Consider the following 17,633-nt stretch of genomic DNA (forward strand, 5'->3'; position numbering starts at 1 on the left):
ATCTGTCAGGACCCACCAGAAGTGATGTCATGACCATAAGTGACATCATCAAGCAGGAAAACTTTTAACAACCTTGGGCTGCAATCCTACCCACACTTACCCAGAAGTAAGTCCCATTTACTATCATTGTTAAAAGAACATATATAGTTGCTTGTTAAAAGAACAGGTCTGCAACATTTTCACAAATGCAGTCACATACCAGGATAGCAATAAGTCTAATATATTAAAAATAAAATACTCAAATGAATGGAGACCCACCTGAAATTGGATCCCAACCCACTGTTTGAGAAACACTGTGTGTGAATCTATGGGCACTTCTCATTCTTGCCCCTTGGGAGAGAAAATGAACAAAGGAGCAGGGGTGAATTGAACACGTGGACTTCAAAAGCAGTTCTGATGCGGCCACGCCCCACCCCATGCTCATTGGCTCAGGTGGAAAGCGGGCATGGCCTCCTAGGCAAGCAGTGCATTACAGACAGCACTTTGCCTTGGAATGAGTATGTAGATTAAACAAAAGGACTAGAGTAATCAATCACGTTCCCTGGGTGGGTCTATTCCGTATTAACACCAGTGAGGATTTTTTTTCATGAGCCAGCAAGGGGGGAAGTGAGTGCTGCCCATATAAATCAATGGAGAAATGAGCTATTTTTAACATTATTGCAACTGGGCAGCAAAGTTTCCAACCCAGGGTGACCAGATACTGAGTTGGCATCCTTCAGTCTTGGAAGGCTATGGTATCACGCTCTGAATGGTGGTTCTGGAACAGAGTGTCCTCTCCAGTGCGCGAAGCCTGGGTAAAGTAGGTATGGAGGATAGGCTGTTACCCATGCAGCAAATCCCCCCTCTCCACGTCGCTGAAATGGTCCAATGGAAAGGCAGAGGCCAATACGGTTGGTTCCAGCGGTGTCGCAGGAGTTGCCAGAACGTGACTGTGTTCAGCCATGAACTGCCTCAGGGATTCCGGCTCCGGATTTTGCCTCGAGGTTGACTCTTGAAGCCTTTTCCATAACTGGATGTAGCCACAAGGCAGTGGAGGTTTGGGATCAGAGTTTTCCTTCTCTCAGATGAGCTGCCTTCCCAGGCTGATGAGCCCCATCTACCCGGTAGCTGTTTAGTCGCCTCTTACGACAAGTACAGCCAAACTGAGGGCCTATTCTTATCCCCAGCCCCCAGGGGAAGACCAGATACAATGGAGGACAAAGACCTGCACCTGCCAAAATGCCCTCTTCTAAACAGTGGTTAAAGGTAGAGGTTTAGCCTCTGTTTAGGGCTTTTTGGCAGGTGCAGCTCAACATGGAAGGGTTTAAAAAGCTACACCTGCTAAAATTCCCTTTTCTATACATGGGATAAAGGTACAGGCTCTTTGTCCTCCATTGTATCTAGTCACCCTGGTCCAACCACAAACAAAAGGCAGCAGCAAAGCAGGGAATCCTTCGTTTTCTGTTCTCTTCCACGTTAAAATGTAATGATTTTTAGTTAAAAAACATTTATGACCCTATAAGACCAAATAAGAAGGAGTAAAATACTCCTCTTCCTCCTTTCAAGGAGTAAAATAGGATTACAGCCTAACTCTTACTGAACACAATGGGCTTGCTTTGGAGTAAAATAACTCACAGCCCAATCCTTTTCATGTCTACTCAGAAGTAAGCCCTACTATACTCAATGGGAATTACTCCCATGTAAGTGTGGATAGGATTACAGCCTCAGAGCCCAAGCCTATGCATGTCTACTCAAAAGTAAGTCCCACTATAATCAATGGGGCTTACTCTCAGGAAGAAGTAAGGCCCATAAAGTAAAGTAAAGAAGGAAGGCCCATAGCCAGGGAGACAGACCAGGGACAGACTGCACTTGCTCCCAGTGTGGAAGGGATTGTCACTCCCGGATTGGCCTTTTCAGCCACACTAGACGCTGTTCCAGAACCACCTTTCAGAGCGCGAGACCATAGTCTTTCGAGACTGAAGGTTGCCAACAATAATTACTCTCAGGAAAGTGTGGCTCGGGTTGCAGGCTCTTTCACCACCTCTCTGATTGCAAGTAGTACAACCCATTTGACACTCTAGACTGTACTGTACTCTGGCTCTTTTTAACCATAGAGTCTCCATCGCGCAGAGTGTCATCACATCCCCTGTACAAAATGGCGGCTTCTAGACCGGAAGTTTCTTCTTTGTGCCGCTCTAGCCTCTTTTGTCATCTCTGTGCCCGCAGCTGACAGGAGGACGGGACAGCCGAAAGAGATGACGCAAGAGTCAGAGCCCGCCTCTGTTGCGAAACGAGAGCTCCTATTGGCTGAGCGCCCTGTCGGTCCCCGTGCCCATGAGGCGGCCCCTGAAGAGAGCAGAAGGGCGCTTCCGAGGCCGGGAGTGGCGGCGCGGGCGCTGCCGGGGGGAAGTATGAGGCGCTGAGGGAAGTCGCCTTCGTCCGAGTCCGAGGAGCCATCGCTAGCCGAAGCCGAGCATGTCCGCGGAGGGGGCGCGGTCTACGTGACTGTCAATCAACGGGACGCGCTTGCCTGAGAGCCAGGTGGGCGGGGCCTATCAATGGAAGGGCGTGGCCTGAATATCAATGAGGAGCTCATGAATTATTCATGAGAGAACCTGCTTTTGACATGGATTTGACTTCCCTGAGCCTTATTAATTAGTTTATTAAATATAAACTTTATTAATTAGTTTATTAGTTTATTTACCCCTGCTAATTTATTAATTTATTTACTTTATTTATTAACTTTATTAATTAGTTTATTAGTTTATTTACCCCTGCTAATTGGGTAAGAGGCACTTTTTTCAAGTGGGTGCTCCTTTTTTTAGCGGGGGGGGGGAGAGTAACTGGCCCACCTCACCCCAGCAGTGTCTGTTCTAGTGGCTGTCTGCTGGTATTCTTTTGCATCTTTTTAGATTGTGAGCCCCTTTGGGGACAGGGAGCCATTTAGTTATTTGATTTTTCTCTGTAAACCGCTTTGTGAACTTTTAGTTGAAAAGCGGTATATAAATACTGTTAATAATAATAATAATAATAAATTAAATATTTATAAATTAAATGAATATTATATGTAAAGTATGAATGCAACCCACTAATTAATTATTGACCCACCTATTAATGATAATAATAAATAATAAATAATTATTATATTACTAAGTATATTAATAATAATTAATAATCAACACCACAAATTACTAATTATTAGTTACTATTAATTGCTAATTACTAACACACTAATTAATAATTAATACAATCAATTAGTTTTAATAATTATCAGTTGTTAACACACTAATTATTAATAATACAATTACTAACTTAATTAGTTTTAATAATTTCTAACAAATGCACTATTAATTAATAACTGATACCATTAATTACTAATTACTAATTATTAGTATCAATAATTACTGTCAACACACTAATTTTTATTTATTAATAATTAGCCCACTAATAGGTTTCATTAATAATTTGTATTTAATATTTATTTAATTTAAGAATATTTAATTTGTTTTTACCAATTTAATTAATAATTTCAATGAGCCTGATGGGTTTGTATGTGTTTGTTCTGTTCTCTTGCTTTGTTTTAAATTGGAGTACATCCTGCATTTGGAAGGACCCCAATGCAAGAAATTTTAATTCATGTGTGTGTGGATCTCTCTGTCTCACTGGTTCTCAGTTTAGCAGCAGGACCCACTTTTTAGAATTACAGTCTGTCTGGGACCCATGGGAAGTGATGTCATTTACCTGAAAGTGATGTCATGTACAGAAGTGATGTCATCAATATGTTTCTGCATATTCTAGACAGGCCTGTAATTAGTTCATAAGGATGCCAAAATACGTTTGGGTTTGGGGTGGAAAAATAAATTGGCTTCTCTTTAATGCTCGCTTAAGAAGAGTCCTGCTCGATCAGGCTGAGAGCCCATCTAATCCAGCTTCCTATATCTCCCAGTGACCTGATAGTTGCCTCCTGTTGCTGCTTCTTGTATCTGGCCTTTGGAGACAGGCTATCTCTAAAGCCTGAAGGTTGCATTAGTCATCATGGACGTAATCCTCACCCTTTTTTCTAGGAACTGCCTGTGTGAGAAGGTGGCTCTGGTCGTATCTTTCTCCTTGACCTGATCAGGACAGTACTTCGGGAATTGGCTTTGATTACCCTAAACAAGGATAGATGAATGTTTGTTTTGAACAGTAACAAAGTGTGTTTCTGCAGCTTCTGATAATTTCTCTCTCTCTCTCTCTCTCTCTCTCTCTCTCTCACACACACACACACACACACACACACACACACACACACACACACAGAGCCCGGGCAGGTGTTTTGTTGCTGCGCTTTGTGAATAATTCATCCTTGTTTGGCTTTGATCATTAATTTGTCTTTCCATGGCTGGAGTTTATTTAATAAAAAGCACTCATGTTGCATATTTGGTTTGAAAGCCACTTTCATTTGTGCTTCCAAGTCTTGCTAAAGGGAGGGGGATGTCATTTTTTTTCCCCCTAGTGCAGTGTTTCTCAAACTGTGCATCGGGACCCACTAGGTGGGTCGTGAGCCAATTTCAGGTGGGCCCCCATTCATTTCATTATTTTATTTTTAATATATTAGACTTGATGCTACCATGGTATGTGACTGCATTTGGGGAAATGTTACAGACCTGTACTTTTAACAAGCAACTATGTATATTATTTTAACAATGATAGTCAATGGGACTTACTCCTGGGTAAGTATAGGTAGGATTGCAGCCCAGGATTGTTAAAAATGTTCCTGCTTGATGAAGTCACTTCTGGTCAAGACATCACTTCTGGTGGGTCCTGACAGATTCTCATTCTAAAAAGTGGGTCCCGGTACTAAATGTGTGAGAACCACTGCCCTAGTGGAACTAGGAACTGTCCTAGTGCTCAGAGCAATACTGAGAGCAGTGTTTGCTGTGTATATTTCACCCTGTGCACAAAAACTCCATTTTTAAAGGATATTTAAATTTATTAAAACCTGTCGTAAGCAGCCTTTCCCCCCATGTGTGGCAGTCTGGTATTTAAGAAAAATGAAATGGAAATAGTTGCAAAGGTTCTCTATGAGCCAATTCTTCCGTAATCTTTGGAAGTGCTTTACAGCAGTGTTTCTCAACCAGTGGTATGGGTACCACCAGTGGTACTTGAGGTGGTGTCTGGTGGTATTCGCAGGACCCCTGGGCACCTGCCACCTGGCAGTGAGAGCATGAACACGATGCAGCATATAGCAGCAGGAGACTTGGCTTGGCGGGCAGAGCTCCAAGGCATGCTTTCCTGTGCTTGAAAAAGCCTTCCCGTCTACCCTTACTGTGTTTCTTACTTCGCATATGGCCTCCCTACCCAGAAGTAAACTGGCGATAATGTCATTGCCAGTTACTGCCAGTGGTACTTCAGATAGGTGGACCATGTGAAGTGGTACAGTGGACGACAAACCTTGAGAAACACTGCTTTAAAGTGTCGAGGGAGAATTATGTGTCCTGTCCCATGTATCAATCTTAACTTTTCATTAGTGTTCCCAATTTGTTTGGAGGGGGTCCGGCTGCTGTACTTTTTTACAGCAGCCTGACGCTCCAAAATTGGACAGGTGAAGCTTTGCTCTCCATCTCATCTTCACACTAGGGAAAGCTTCATTTGCTTGATGTTGGTGTGTCTAGCAGCTGTGAAATGCATAGCAGTGGGACAAAAAAACTGGTTACAGCCCCACGAGAGCCTCGTGTGTGCATGTGAGCTCGCTGCAGGAGTTTGGATTGTGAAAGGGAAATCAGAATAGAAGGGAAGGACATGAACGGATTTAACGAAGAGATTACAAAAATCCACTCCGACGTTTAGCTAATAAGCGATTTAAATGTAGACGTGAAAATGTGAAATAATTGCTTTGTGTTAAAGACTCTTACAGAAACGGTACAGAAAGAGCAACCCCAGATATCACCGATTTGGTAATCTGTGTGATATTAACAAATTCCTAAAAGGATAAAAATACCCAGTAGCGCTCCCACCCATCCCCATATCCTGCAGAGGTATCTTCTCTTTTTTTCCCCTGACTTCAGGCTATTGGCAGTGCTGGCTTCCAGCCCACAGAGCAACTCTGGAGGTCCAGTGCCTTCCACCCGAAAGGTTCCCTGAGCCATTTGATTGTTCCTGATTAATTCCAGCTGGCAGCTGAGCGTTATTAATGCAGTACAAGCTAAATTAGTCTTTTAACCCTATTGGTTTTTCCACTGTACCCGCCTCTGATGCCCATATTAACAGGGAAGGTGGGGTTAGAAAGGACCCTAAAGACTGGTTCTTTTTGAAAAATTGTTTAAACGTCCCATCTGTTGGCTTCTGTGGCCCATTCACCCTGTGGTTTTTGCAGAGTGCACCGAACACCGTTCCAAAGATTCCAAAAACGCCGTTGACAATTGGATCATCTCCACCCTGCCCCTGCTGCCTTCATGCTCATCTCTTTCTTGTTCCCTTTCGTTCTCCTCGTAGGGTTCCATCATCTGCTGGAAAGGATGGGCAACGTGGAGAGCAGCTCCTACAAGAAGCACCTCTTACGATTCCTTCCCGACGAGCTGGTCGACATTGACAACGTCTTCAGCGCCTTGTCTGGGTCCGATGAGGCCGTCGGAGCAAAAACGGGGAAGGCGGCCAAAAAGGCAGTGACTCTGGACATGCTGAAGGCAAGGGAAACAGTGATGTGTGATGATGTGGATAGTGCTCGGTGAATCTATTGCATTCTGTGAGCATTCAGAGAGCAGGCAGTTGCTCACTGTTCAGTTGAGCAAGGTCCCAGCTTCTGTCTCTGGCAGCATCTTCAGGTGGCTCAGAGAAAAATGCCTGTCCGAACTTCTGGGGAGATGCTGCCTGTCAGTGATGGCGGTTGTGAGCTAGGCAAACCGAGGATCTGAGTTGGTGGAAGGCAGCTTCTTGTGTTATTTGGAGCCCTTCATGTATGCTATCCAATGTCATCCTTATCTGAAGGGCTATCCTATGGAAGAAGGGACAAATTTGTTCTTAGCTGCCTCTCAGATCAGAACTAGATCAAAGGGGTACAAACTACAAGAGAGGCAATTCCTGCTGGAAATCAGGATGAAATACTCGATGGTATGGGTGGTTTGCCAGTGGAACAGATTTCCGAGGGCAGTTGTGGATTCTCTCTCGCTGGAGATCTTCAATCAGAGACTTGACAGGCACCTGCTGGAGATGCTCTAGGCAGTGGCATTGCTAAGTGGGGCCAGGGGAGGCAATTGCCCCGGGCTTCACACTTCGGGGGGGGGGCACCACTGTGACTGAGAATGCCTCTTGACCCTTTAAAGAGGGACTTCCAGTTTTTACAAAAACCAGAAGTCCCTGTTTAAAGATTCCAGGGGCATTCTGAGTTGTGGAATGTGACGTCACACCCAAAAGTGACGTTGCTTCTGGGTGTGACTTGGGGGGTGTAATTTTGAAGTTTGCCCCAAGTGACAGTGGCTAACCATGCCATTGGCTCTAGGATGATTTCCTGTTACAGGTATGGGATTAGACTAGATGACCTTGTGGTTGTCTTTGAACTCTATGATTCTATGCCCATTTTCTATTGTAGATCAGCTCCATTGCTTCATTTTGCAGATCTGGGGAGAGGGGTGAAGCTTGAGGCTAGCTTCTGAGTTTACGACAGTGTCAAGATTTGATTTCTTGCCTTGCAGCTCAGTCTCTGCTGCTGTGCTACATGTACTTTGGACTGGGGTTGTAACTCAGTGGTAGAGCATGTGTTGTGTGGTCAGGAAGTCCCAGGTTGAATTGCCATTTTCTTTGGTTTGGACTGGGAAAGACCCCTCTCTGCAGGCAACCAGAGCCTCTCCTGGGCAGTGCTCAGCCAGGTGATTGGATATAAGTCAACTATATATGCTCATGTATGAACTCTAGACCAGCATATCACTGGAAGGGCCTGTCAGGCTTTAAACATTTATAGAGAGGGTTTGCAGTAAATATTCTGTTTGGGGATAGAAAGCAGTTCTTTCTCAACTTTTCGGGAGTAGGACTGTAAACCTATACCCATTTTCCTGGAAGTAAGCACCACTGAACACAGTGAGTAAACACCTACAGAATTGCAGTGGGGGACTCAAACAGCTGCTTTAGATATGGCAAAATTTGCCTCCTGGCACATTGCCAGTGAGCCCAGGCTTCAGTCTGCCTTCTGGCTAAATCCAGATGGTGTCATGCCTCTGTTGACAGAAATCAGGCAGGAGTGCACACCTTAGGTGCATGGTGGGGCACCTCTTACTTTGTAAGCAGATTGTTTTAGGTGACTGAACCTGCCCGTTGCATCTCATTCCTTCGCTAGGCCTATGTCAAGGCAGCTCTGCCCGAGTCAATGGTCATCAGGCTACACAATGGAATGAAAAGTGTCCAGCTGGCCGAGAAGTCACCGGGGCCCAACAGTGACCAAGTGGTGAAGGAACAGTTTGTTATCTTTACATCAGCACTCATCAAAGGCAACGCCGAGGAGAAGAGCGGCATCATCATGAAAATGATATCAAAGGCGGAAGGGGCTGTGAAGGGCAGTCAGATCTTAGAGGTAAAGGGGGTTGTTTGGGGTATATTTGGGAGAAGGGAGTTAGAGCAGAGGTGAGTGAAACAATGAGCAGGAAGTGGGGGGACATTTAGGAATCCTGGATTGCTGTCGGTTCCCCACCTGAGCCATAAGGACCATTCTGGTTGTACAGCATAGGGGAGACTTTCATTAAATACACTAATATTCAAATGCTGTGTCCTTGGTGGAAATCTCAAAAGCAGAAGCTAGGAGTGAGGAACCGGAAAGAGCAAGGAACTGTGAGCCACGCAGTCATAATACAGAGGTTCCCAAAGTGTGCATCCCAATGCCTTAGGGCATCACAGCACACTCACAGCAGCTCTGTTGGATGTCTTCAGTGGCCCCTGTTCCCCCAGGCACTGCTATCTTGAATCTTGTGAAATCTCATGAGATTTGGGTGCCACATCATGCTCTTGCAAGATCCAAGATAGCGGTGCCTAGCTGAGGAGGCTGCAGACACATTGTGACTCAGGTAAGTTTGGGAACCACAGGCATAATAAATGCTGTTGTTGTCCAACCAAAATACTAGCCCCACTTGGAAATCTTTGACCTTCCATGCTAGGACTGACCTGTATGCACAGAGTCATTCCAAGCCCAGGAGCACATTACTGTCCCTGGAAGCTTGCCACACAGGACAGCATCGCAGAGATCTGTGGGTTTCTGTGTCTTGTTCCATGGTTTCGACATAATGCAGATGGAACCCCTCCATTCTATTGAGATGGGAGCTCTGTCCCTTCTCCCCCCCCCCTTTTTCTGCCCCTATGAAAGTAGAAAGAGGCTAAGTGGAGCAGGATGGAACTGAGTACCCCTTGCTAGAAGATGCTTCTCTTTTTATGTCTCTTGTATTGAAATGCCCATCATTGAAACAACCACCTTCTTGAAGTTTGCACAGGATCTGGTTGGCTCTGTTGTTCACGTTCTGGATTACAGGAAAGAGCTGAGAGGGTGGAATCTAAAGAACACTCGTAACTCAACCGCTGGAGTTAAAGCCTTGGCCTCTCAACTGACATCTGAACTGAAAGTGACAGGTGAGCCTCAGAAAGTCTGTGAGTGGGGCTTTTTTTTTTTATACCGTCATCCACGGCAAGCAGTTAAAATTAAAACCAGCTGCATATAGCTGGAGAACTTAAAATGCAGAGCCCTAAATGTGTCCTCTGGATCGATCCAGAAGACATGGGCTTCGTTACATTACAAAACCAAACTAGGGAAATGAGGCAATAGGCCTCTCCCTCTTTTGACCCCTGGGAGCTGATGAAGTACTGGTGATGATATACTGGCTCTGACTATGGAGGTTTAATTTGGCAACCAGAATCCACAGCTACTGATAAATAATGAGTTTGTCTATTCCCCACTTAAAACCACTCAAGCGAGTATTCTTGGGACAGTGATGAGGTTTGATAAGCTGTTATGGTGCCTGTACCATGATGATCAGGCTCCTTGGGGGCCTCCATCAAGGAGGGAATCCATTTCTCAGTCACCCAGTTGTTCCTCCTTCTCCTGTGTGGTTTATTTCCTTTGCTGTCCCCACCCTGGGTGTTTGATCTTTGGCAACATGTCCCTGCTTCATCTCCCTACCCTTCAATGCACAGCAAGGAGAAAGCAGTGCGTGCACATGCGGGACTCACAGGATCTTGCCAATATCAGCAACTCTGGCTAGGTCTGAGTGGCATCATGCCTCGAGAAACAAGTTGCTGTCAGGGATAGTATGCTGCTCGGCAGCTGCACCTGCCACATGGAGCGCCTGCACTCAGCCTCGCCCTGGGTTTGTCACATTGCACTGCCTCTCCCCACCTGATGGGGTTTCTGGCTGTGCCCCTTAGAAAGCTGCCTGGCAGCTCCCAGTGAGGGATCCTGACACTAAGCTGGTGGCCAGGTGCATGATGACATCTTTGGAGAGGAGAACCAGCCATGCTGCATTTAGGATAGATGATTCCTGTTTCAGATGGGAAGAAAGCCGAAGGAGCTCAAGTGCTGGAAGCTGTCTGTGATGAAAGCTGCATAGAAGATTGGGTTTTCCGGGTCCCACAGGTCTCTGCTCTGCTCACCTTGATCCTCCAGCAGGGATTGCTCGTCCTACATTCTCTCCCTGATCAAGGTCAAGACACCTTCCACCTTCTCCCCACCTGCAAAGGGGTAAAAGGTAGCCAGTTTGTCAGCCTTCTGGACATCCCGTCTGTTGCCTACCTCAACTCTCACCTGCCATCCGAGCTCCGGCACACCTGGAGACTGCTTTTTGCTTCTCAGATCCATGGGGAGAGCTTCACGCAGCTGTGTGGGCACATCGTGAACAAGGGGCCCTGTGTGCTGGTCTTAAGGGACGTGGATGGGTATATCTTTGGTGGCTTCTCATCCTGTTCTTGGGAGGTCAAGCCAACATTTCAAGGTAAGGATCCTCTTTTCTCTGATTGAAATTCTTTTGCCTGCTGTCAAGCTCCTGGAGTCATTTGTGCTTTGCAGTGATTGGTAAGGAGAGATCTAATGGATCAGTCTAAGGCCCAAATCCTAACCAAACTTCTAGTACTGGCATAGCTGTGCCAGTGGGGCATGTGCTGCATCTTGCAGTTGGGCAGCAGTTATGGAGGCCTCCTCAAAGTAAGGGATTGTTTGTTCCCTTACCTCAGAGCTGCATTGCCCTTATGTCCGTACTGGAAAGTGGGTTAGGATTGTGCCCTAAGGGTGCATGTTGCCCAGCATCTTGCTTCTAGCAGAGGCCAGCCAATTCTCTGCATGAAGCCTACAAGCAGGGCATGAAGTTGCTTGAAGTAGTCCCTTGCTACCAATACCGGCACCTGCTATTCAATGGCCAATTGCCTCTGGTCATTCCGCAAAGCCGACATGGCAAATGGGAATGGATGGATGTCTCCCTCTCCATGACTGTTCAGTTCTAAGGTCATCCAAGCTAGTGGCATCCTAAAATTAAAATTCTGCACCTGGGAAACCCACATTCTGCATCGAGAAGCTGAATTTTGTAACCTGTATAAATTATGCACTGAACTAATTTTTGTTTGCATTTGTTGTTTTGCGTATTTTTAGTACTTTCACTCATCCTGTGGAGACCAAAACTCTGGTACTACATTAGAATATTTGCATCCCAGATGATTGTGGCCCTGTCAAATGCGTCCCCTGGACATTTGTGTCTGGTTTCTTTTTTTGGGGGGGGGGGCATCCTGGTGATTTGCGTCTATAACTGGAATACTATAAACTATATATCCCACTATAACTGGGATATATAACATGGGCTACTAAGCCCACGTTATCTACTAAGCCACTTATCCCAGCCCTAATCCTAACCCTATCTTTTCATTTTAAAAATAAAAAGTACATCTAATATAAATTGGAACGCTAATGCCCACAATGCAAAAAAGCATTTGGGCACGAACATCTAGGCATGCAGTGACCAGGACACATTTGGCTGGGACACAGTTGTCCAATGGTCCTACCACTTAAAATGCTACATAGGGCAATGAATCTTTCCTCCCCCTACCACCTCATATCCCCTGGCACCCTGAAATCTTCAGCTACCAGTCTGACCTTTGAGATTCCACCAAGGGCAGCCCACGCACTTTCAAGCCTGTCTTTATCTCTAGAAGAGCTAGAAACATTCTTGAATGCTGAGTTCCTGAGAAAATCAAACTCTGTGCTTGATGCTGCATTTTGTAGGTCGGTGGCATTCTTGCAGAATCAGATTGCAGTCTTGGTGGCGATGCACAGCTTGTGCTTTATCCTATAACATTCAATAAACATGAATTATTTCCAAACAAGGTGTGATCGTCACAATAATCAGTGAAACAACAAAGATACACTTACCAAAATAGAAGAGAAAATGGGAAAGAACGAACAAAACACAGACACATGTTTCCTCATGCAAACATGGAATCGGTATTGGGGTGTTTTCTTAGTGCACTAGAGGTGTCATTTACTTAGTTTGCTGAGACAATGCGAGTTCTGTCAAAACAAAAATTTTGTTGCCCACTAGATGGTGCTGTTGTGTTTTTATTTTTCCAGAGACAAGAGCAAAGTGATTGCAAGAATGTAGGGCCAGATTAGAATACTCTCTTCCTCCCATTTTCATTTATAGGTGACAACGGGTGCTTCCTGTTTACTGTGTCTCCCTCCCTGGCGGTGTTCACCTATACGGGTTACAATGACCACTACATGTACTTGAATCATGGGCAGCAGACGATGCCAAATGGTCTGGTAAGCCTGAGTGGTTACTGGCTGGAACTGGACTCTTAAGGCGGCACTCCCAGTTGCAGGCGTGCAGTGAAATTCATACAGCTCAGCCCTTTGCTGGATTGCGCCACTGCAAGGGAATGTGTGCCTGAGTAGTCGTCCAGAATTTGAGTTGGTGGTGCTCTCTTGCAGTGGCTCAGCGTGCCACTTTTGGTTGTGGCACTCTGTGATATAGATAAACTGGGTTGATTTGGGAGGTTGGGGAACTGCCTGGATGGAAGATCCAGCCTGGTCTAGAAGATCCAGGTTCAAATTTCTGCTCAGCCATAACCTTGGTGACCTTGAGCCAGTCATTCTGTCTAAGCCTCACATACCTCACAGGGCTGTTGTGAGGACAATAGGAGGCAAAGAACCATGTGCACCTCCCTGAGTTCCTTGGAGGAAGTGTGGTATAAAAATAAAATAAATCTTAACACATGGTTTATAAGGAGACACACAGTCAGCAGCAGTGCTCCAGGGGTTTGGACAGTGGCTTTAATCAGTCCTGCTTGGAGATGCAAGGCATTGAACCCAGAACCCCCTGCATGCCAAACAGGGACTTTGGCATTGAGCCATGGCCCACCCCTCTAAATTGGCAGGCCTGTCTTCTGCATGGGGTGGTGTTCCTGCCCCTTCCAAAACTGCTATGCGTCATTGAGGAGTACAGTGTAACCAGGCCTCACTTGCCCCAGTGGGAAACAGAACCAGGGGACATTCACTAAAATTGAGTGGTGGGAGACTTGGAATAGATTAAAAGGAAATATTTCACCAGCATGTAATTAATTTGTGGAACTCCTTGCCACAGGATGTGGCGATGGCGTCTGGCCTAGATGGGGATTGGACACATTTCTAGAAGAAAAGTTCATCCCAGCTTACAAGCCATGATGACTGGATGCATCCTCTGAGTTTTGGAGGCAGCCTATCTCTGAATCTCAAGTGCAAGGGAGTGGCAACAGGATGCAGGTCTCTTGTTGTGTGCTCCCTGAGGCATCTGGTGGGCCATTGTGAAACCCAGAAAGCTGTACTAGATGGACCTTTGGTCTGATCCAGCAGGGCTCTTTTATGTTCTTAAAGCTGAGTGAATATTTCCTTGCAACCCTTTCCTTCCAAGGGCATGGGCGGGCAGCACGACTACTTTGGACTCTGGATAGACAGTGACTACGGGAAGGGCCACAGCAAAGCCAAGCCCCGGTGTACCACCTACAACAGCCCTCAGCTGTCGGCCAAGGAGAACTTCACGTTGGATGCCATGGAGGTCTGGGCAGTGGGAGACCCCCTTGCAAATGACACTGTAAGTGACCCAATTAGCTACTGCAGCCCGGACAAAACCCGCTTCAGAGCAATCCCCAGCAATATGATGTAAAACTGACATATTTTCATAACGTTTTAAAATTGTGGGGATTTTTTTTAGTGTTTTCATGGCATTTGGAAAATTTTGTGTGTGGTGTGGTTTGGGTGCCTGTCTGCTGCTGCTGTATTTTTTGCCTTCAAGAAAAAATATAGGGGCTGCTTTAAGTTTCTCCCTTCCCTCCCAACCCCCCACCCCCACCCCAGATGTCCTCACAAGAGGCCTGGGAAGCAAAATTCATGCTCTGATGTTGACCTGCTTCTCCACTTGTTTCAAGCAGTCTTGAAATCTGACTCAACTTGTTTGGCAAGATGGGAAAAACAGGCCGGCATGTGGGTGTGTGTGCCATGGAACACATTTTTCTGTTTGCAGAGTTATGGGGCGGAGGGGGAAGTAGTCTGCCTTTGTTGTTACAAACTTGACAAACTCCTGAAAGGGCTCCTGTGTGTGTGTGTGGGGGGGGGGGTTGTATATGTTGTCTTGTCATATGCCCACCTCTCTTCCTGGTTTCATTTGAAGGTGAAAGGGCCAAAAAGCATTCTGGATGTAGACCCTGAGGCCCAGGCATTGCTGGAAATGATCGGGAAGAGCCGTCAGAGCGACGGACTGCGGGAGCCGGTCAGCAATGAGGATGACGACTGAGTCCGGACTAGCAAGTTTTTGCCGACATGGAACAGTGATTTTGGAGCAGGCTCCGTTTCCGCTGTTTTAAACATGTCAGACTGACACAAACCAAGCATTCAAGTGTCACGGGTGACTTTGTAATAGGAGGAGCTCTGCCTGAACGTCGCATATCATGGGGTTGTTGGGAAGGGGTAGATGCATATTTCTGGTAGCCATAGAAAATCATAGCTCAGATTTTTCCTTCTCAATTATATAATCTTATTATTCCCTCATCCTGCCTGTTTACAGCCCAACCGATCCCACTTGAGATTACGAGGTATCTGCTGGAAAATGTTTCTCAAATCCATTGGAGTCTTGTTTTCAAAACCCAAAAGTTTTCTTGCTTGCTGCTTGCCATGTGAGCAGAAGCAGATTTTGTTGGGCAAAAGTTCACAGCTGGGCTGACAAATTCCCCAGTAAGAAGTTTTGATCAAATTTGGTGGTTAATGTGAGGCTTTGGAGTGAAAGAGGGGACACAACTGCCTTGTCCATTTTTGCATTTTGGGGGGCAGTTTTTTGCAGTGGTGCTCCACCAGGCTGACCACCACAGTTGCTCAAGGTCATTCTGTGAGAGAATAGTGCTATGTCAGGGCACTGTGGGCACTCTGAGGGGCTTTCTGGGGGGGGGGGATGTTGGCTATCAAATATGACCTCAGGTGAGCTTCACCCTCCTAAAAGCACCCAAATCTCTTTTACAACCTTCAAATAGAGCATAAAACTGGGGGGATGAGGAATGTTTTACCAAATTATTTCCACCTAATGTGAATTTTTTTTAATTGAAATGATTCTCAACTTTCGAATTTAACACTTTGATGTTAAAATCCAATCACCGAAGCTCTGAACTCTGATATTTGAAGGTGGCGGGTCTCTTTCTCTCTCTCTCTCTCTCTCTCTTTCTCTCTGTGGTCTGAGACTGCAGTTACATTGTAGTAAATGTATGAAATTGGTGTAGGATTGGGAATTCATAGTGCACGTCCACTCAGAAGTAAATTTTATTGTGTTCAATATGGCTTAGTCCTAGGAAAGTATGTCTAGGATTGCAGCCTGAGTGAGATTTCAGTTTGGGAGTGTGATTATGAGACTATTTTGGAGTGTATTTGAAGCACTTTTGCACGGGCTTCCAGATGTCCTTTTGGAAGTCCACTAAAAAGGAGTAGTGGAACAGTATTTGAGTCTTATGGGTCATTTGAAAGGCAGGTACTAGAAAAGAAAGGAAAAGTGTTCTATAATGGAAAAGCATGTCAGAAACATAGAAGTGTCCTTTGTTCAACTATTCTGTTGGACCGCTTAGGCATGACTCCCATAGAAGCTAGCTTAGTTCTGATCTGGAAGACTCAGGGGTCCTTTTCTCTACATGGCTGCCTTGTGGATGTCACTTCCAAGGCCCATAACTATAGAAAGAACTATTTCTAAACCCTGCTGGCCTTGTTGCAATGTCTTCCACAGTTTATCCAGCAATGCACCAATAGCCTATAGCAGAGGTGTCCGAACTTTTTGGCAGGAGGGCCACATCATCTCTCTGACACTGTGCAGGGGTGGGGGGGAAAAAAAGAAATTAATTTACATTTCAAATTTGAATAAATTTACATAAATGATTATATTAGAGATGGAACTTATACAAATGAATGAAGATCTTGCAATAGCTCAAGGCCTATAAAAGGCCTTGCACTAAGCAAGGCCAGCCCTTGCTTTCCTGCTGCTGCTGCATCACAGATGTGAAACAGCAAGCAGTGAAGGGTGCCCTCATCCCACAGCTCATGTAACAAGTTGAACAGTTGGCTGTCACTCTGAGAGCAGTTGCATCAGGCCAGCACGGGCTCCAGCAAGTCTCCGGAGGGCCAGAGACTGGGGGCTCCCTAAGGGCTGGATTGGGAGTCTTTGAGGGCTGCAAGCAGCCCCAGGGCCAGGGTTTGGACACCCCTGGCCCATAGCAAGGGTGGCCAAGCTGTGGTTTGCAAGCCACGTGACTATTTGGCACAAAATGTCCACTGGCAGCTCATGGATATATGTTGGCTGGGCTCCTCTTTGCATCACAATTAATATAAAAGATAATAAGATATTTTCAAACTTTATAATTATTTACCAGGTATAAACTGAGAGGCCACTGGATTAAAACCTAAGTTTAATGTTATAAGAACATAAGAACATAAGAACAGCCCCACTGGATCAGGCCATAGGCCCATCTAGTCCAGCTTCCTGTATCTCACAGCGGCCCACCAAATGCCCCAGGGAGCACACCAGATAACAAGAGACCTCATCCTGGTGCCCTCCCCTACATCTGGCATTCTGACTTAACCCAATCCTAAAATCAGGAGGTTGCGCATACACATCATGGCTTGTACCCCATAATGGATTTTTCCTCCAGAAACTCGTCCAATCCCCTTTTAAAGGCGTCTAGGCTAGACGCCAGCACCACATCCTGTGGCAAGGAGTTCCACAGACCGACCACATGCTGAGTAAAGAAATATTTTCTTTTGTCTCTCCTAACCCGCCCAACACTCAATTTTAGTGGATGTCCCCTGGTTCTGGTATTATGTGAGAGTGTAAAGAGCATCTCCCTATCCACTCTGTCCATCCCCTGCATAATTTTGTATGTCTCAATCATGTCCCCCCTCAAGCGTCTCTTTTCTAGGCTGAAGAGGCCCAAACGCCGTAGCCTTTCCTCATAAGGAAGGTGCCCCAGCCCCGTTATCATCTTAGTCGCTCTCTTTTGCACCTTTTCCATTTCCACTATGTCTTTTTTGAGATGCGGCGACCAGAACTGGACACAATACTCCAGGTGTGGCCTTACCATAGATTTGTACAACGGCATTATAATACTAGCCGTTTTGTTCTCAGTACCCTTCCTAATGATCCCAAGCATAGAATTGGCCT

At 45.7% G+C, this 17,633-nt stretch overlaps 1 protein-coding gene across 1 annotated transcript; it reads left to right on the plus strand.

Annotated features, from left to right (window-relative positions):
- Positions 1–2,363: 2,363 nt before the first annotated feature.
- On the plus strand, positions 2,364–17,295 carry MEAK7 (MTOR associated protein, eak-7 homolog). The gene is made up of 8 exons (XM_066637299.1): positions 2,364–2,520; positions 6,454–6,644; positions 8,288–8,521; positions 9,420–9,564; positions 10,479–10,919; positions 12,615–12,733; positions 13,860–14,039; positions 14,616–17,295. Exons 2-8 carry the CDS (start codon positions 6,477–6,479, stop codon positions 14,736–14,738), a joined length of 1,410 nt encoding a protein of 469 aa, XP_066493396.1. The 5' UTR covers positions 2,364–2,520; positions 6,454–6,476; the 3' UTR covers positions 14,739–17,295.
- The last annotated feature ends 338 nt before the right edge of the window (positions 17,296–17,633 follow it).

The sequence above is a fragment of the Tiliqua scincoides genome, chromosome 9, assembly GCF_035046505.1.
Source record: "Tiliqua scincoides isolate rTilSci1 chromosome 9, rTilSci1.hap2, whole genome shotgun sequence".
In the NCBI taxonomy this organism is placed as follows: domain Eukaryota; kingdom Metazoa; phylum Chordata; class Lepidosauria; order Squamata; family Scincidae; genus Tiliqua; species Tiliqua scincoides.

What these genes read in the sequence shown, in the direction of transcription:
- MEAK7 (XM_066637299.1), top strand. Translation starts at nt 6,477, where the DNA reads ATGGGCAACGTGGAGAGCAGCTCCTACAAGAAGCACCTCTTACGATTC. An exon ending in AGACGATGCCAAATGGTCTG is followed by an intron (nt 12,734 to 13,859) that starts GTAAGCCTGAGT and finishes TTTCCTTCCAAG; the next exon opens with GGCATGGGCGGGCAGCACGA. An exon ending in ACCCCCTTGCAAATGACACT is followed by an intron (nt 14,040 to 14,615) that starts GTAAGTGACCCA and finishes TTTCATTTGAAG; the next exon opens with GTGAAAGGGCCAAAAAGCAT.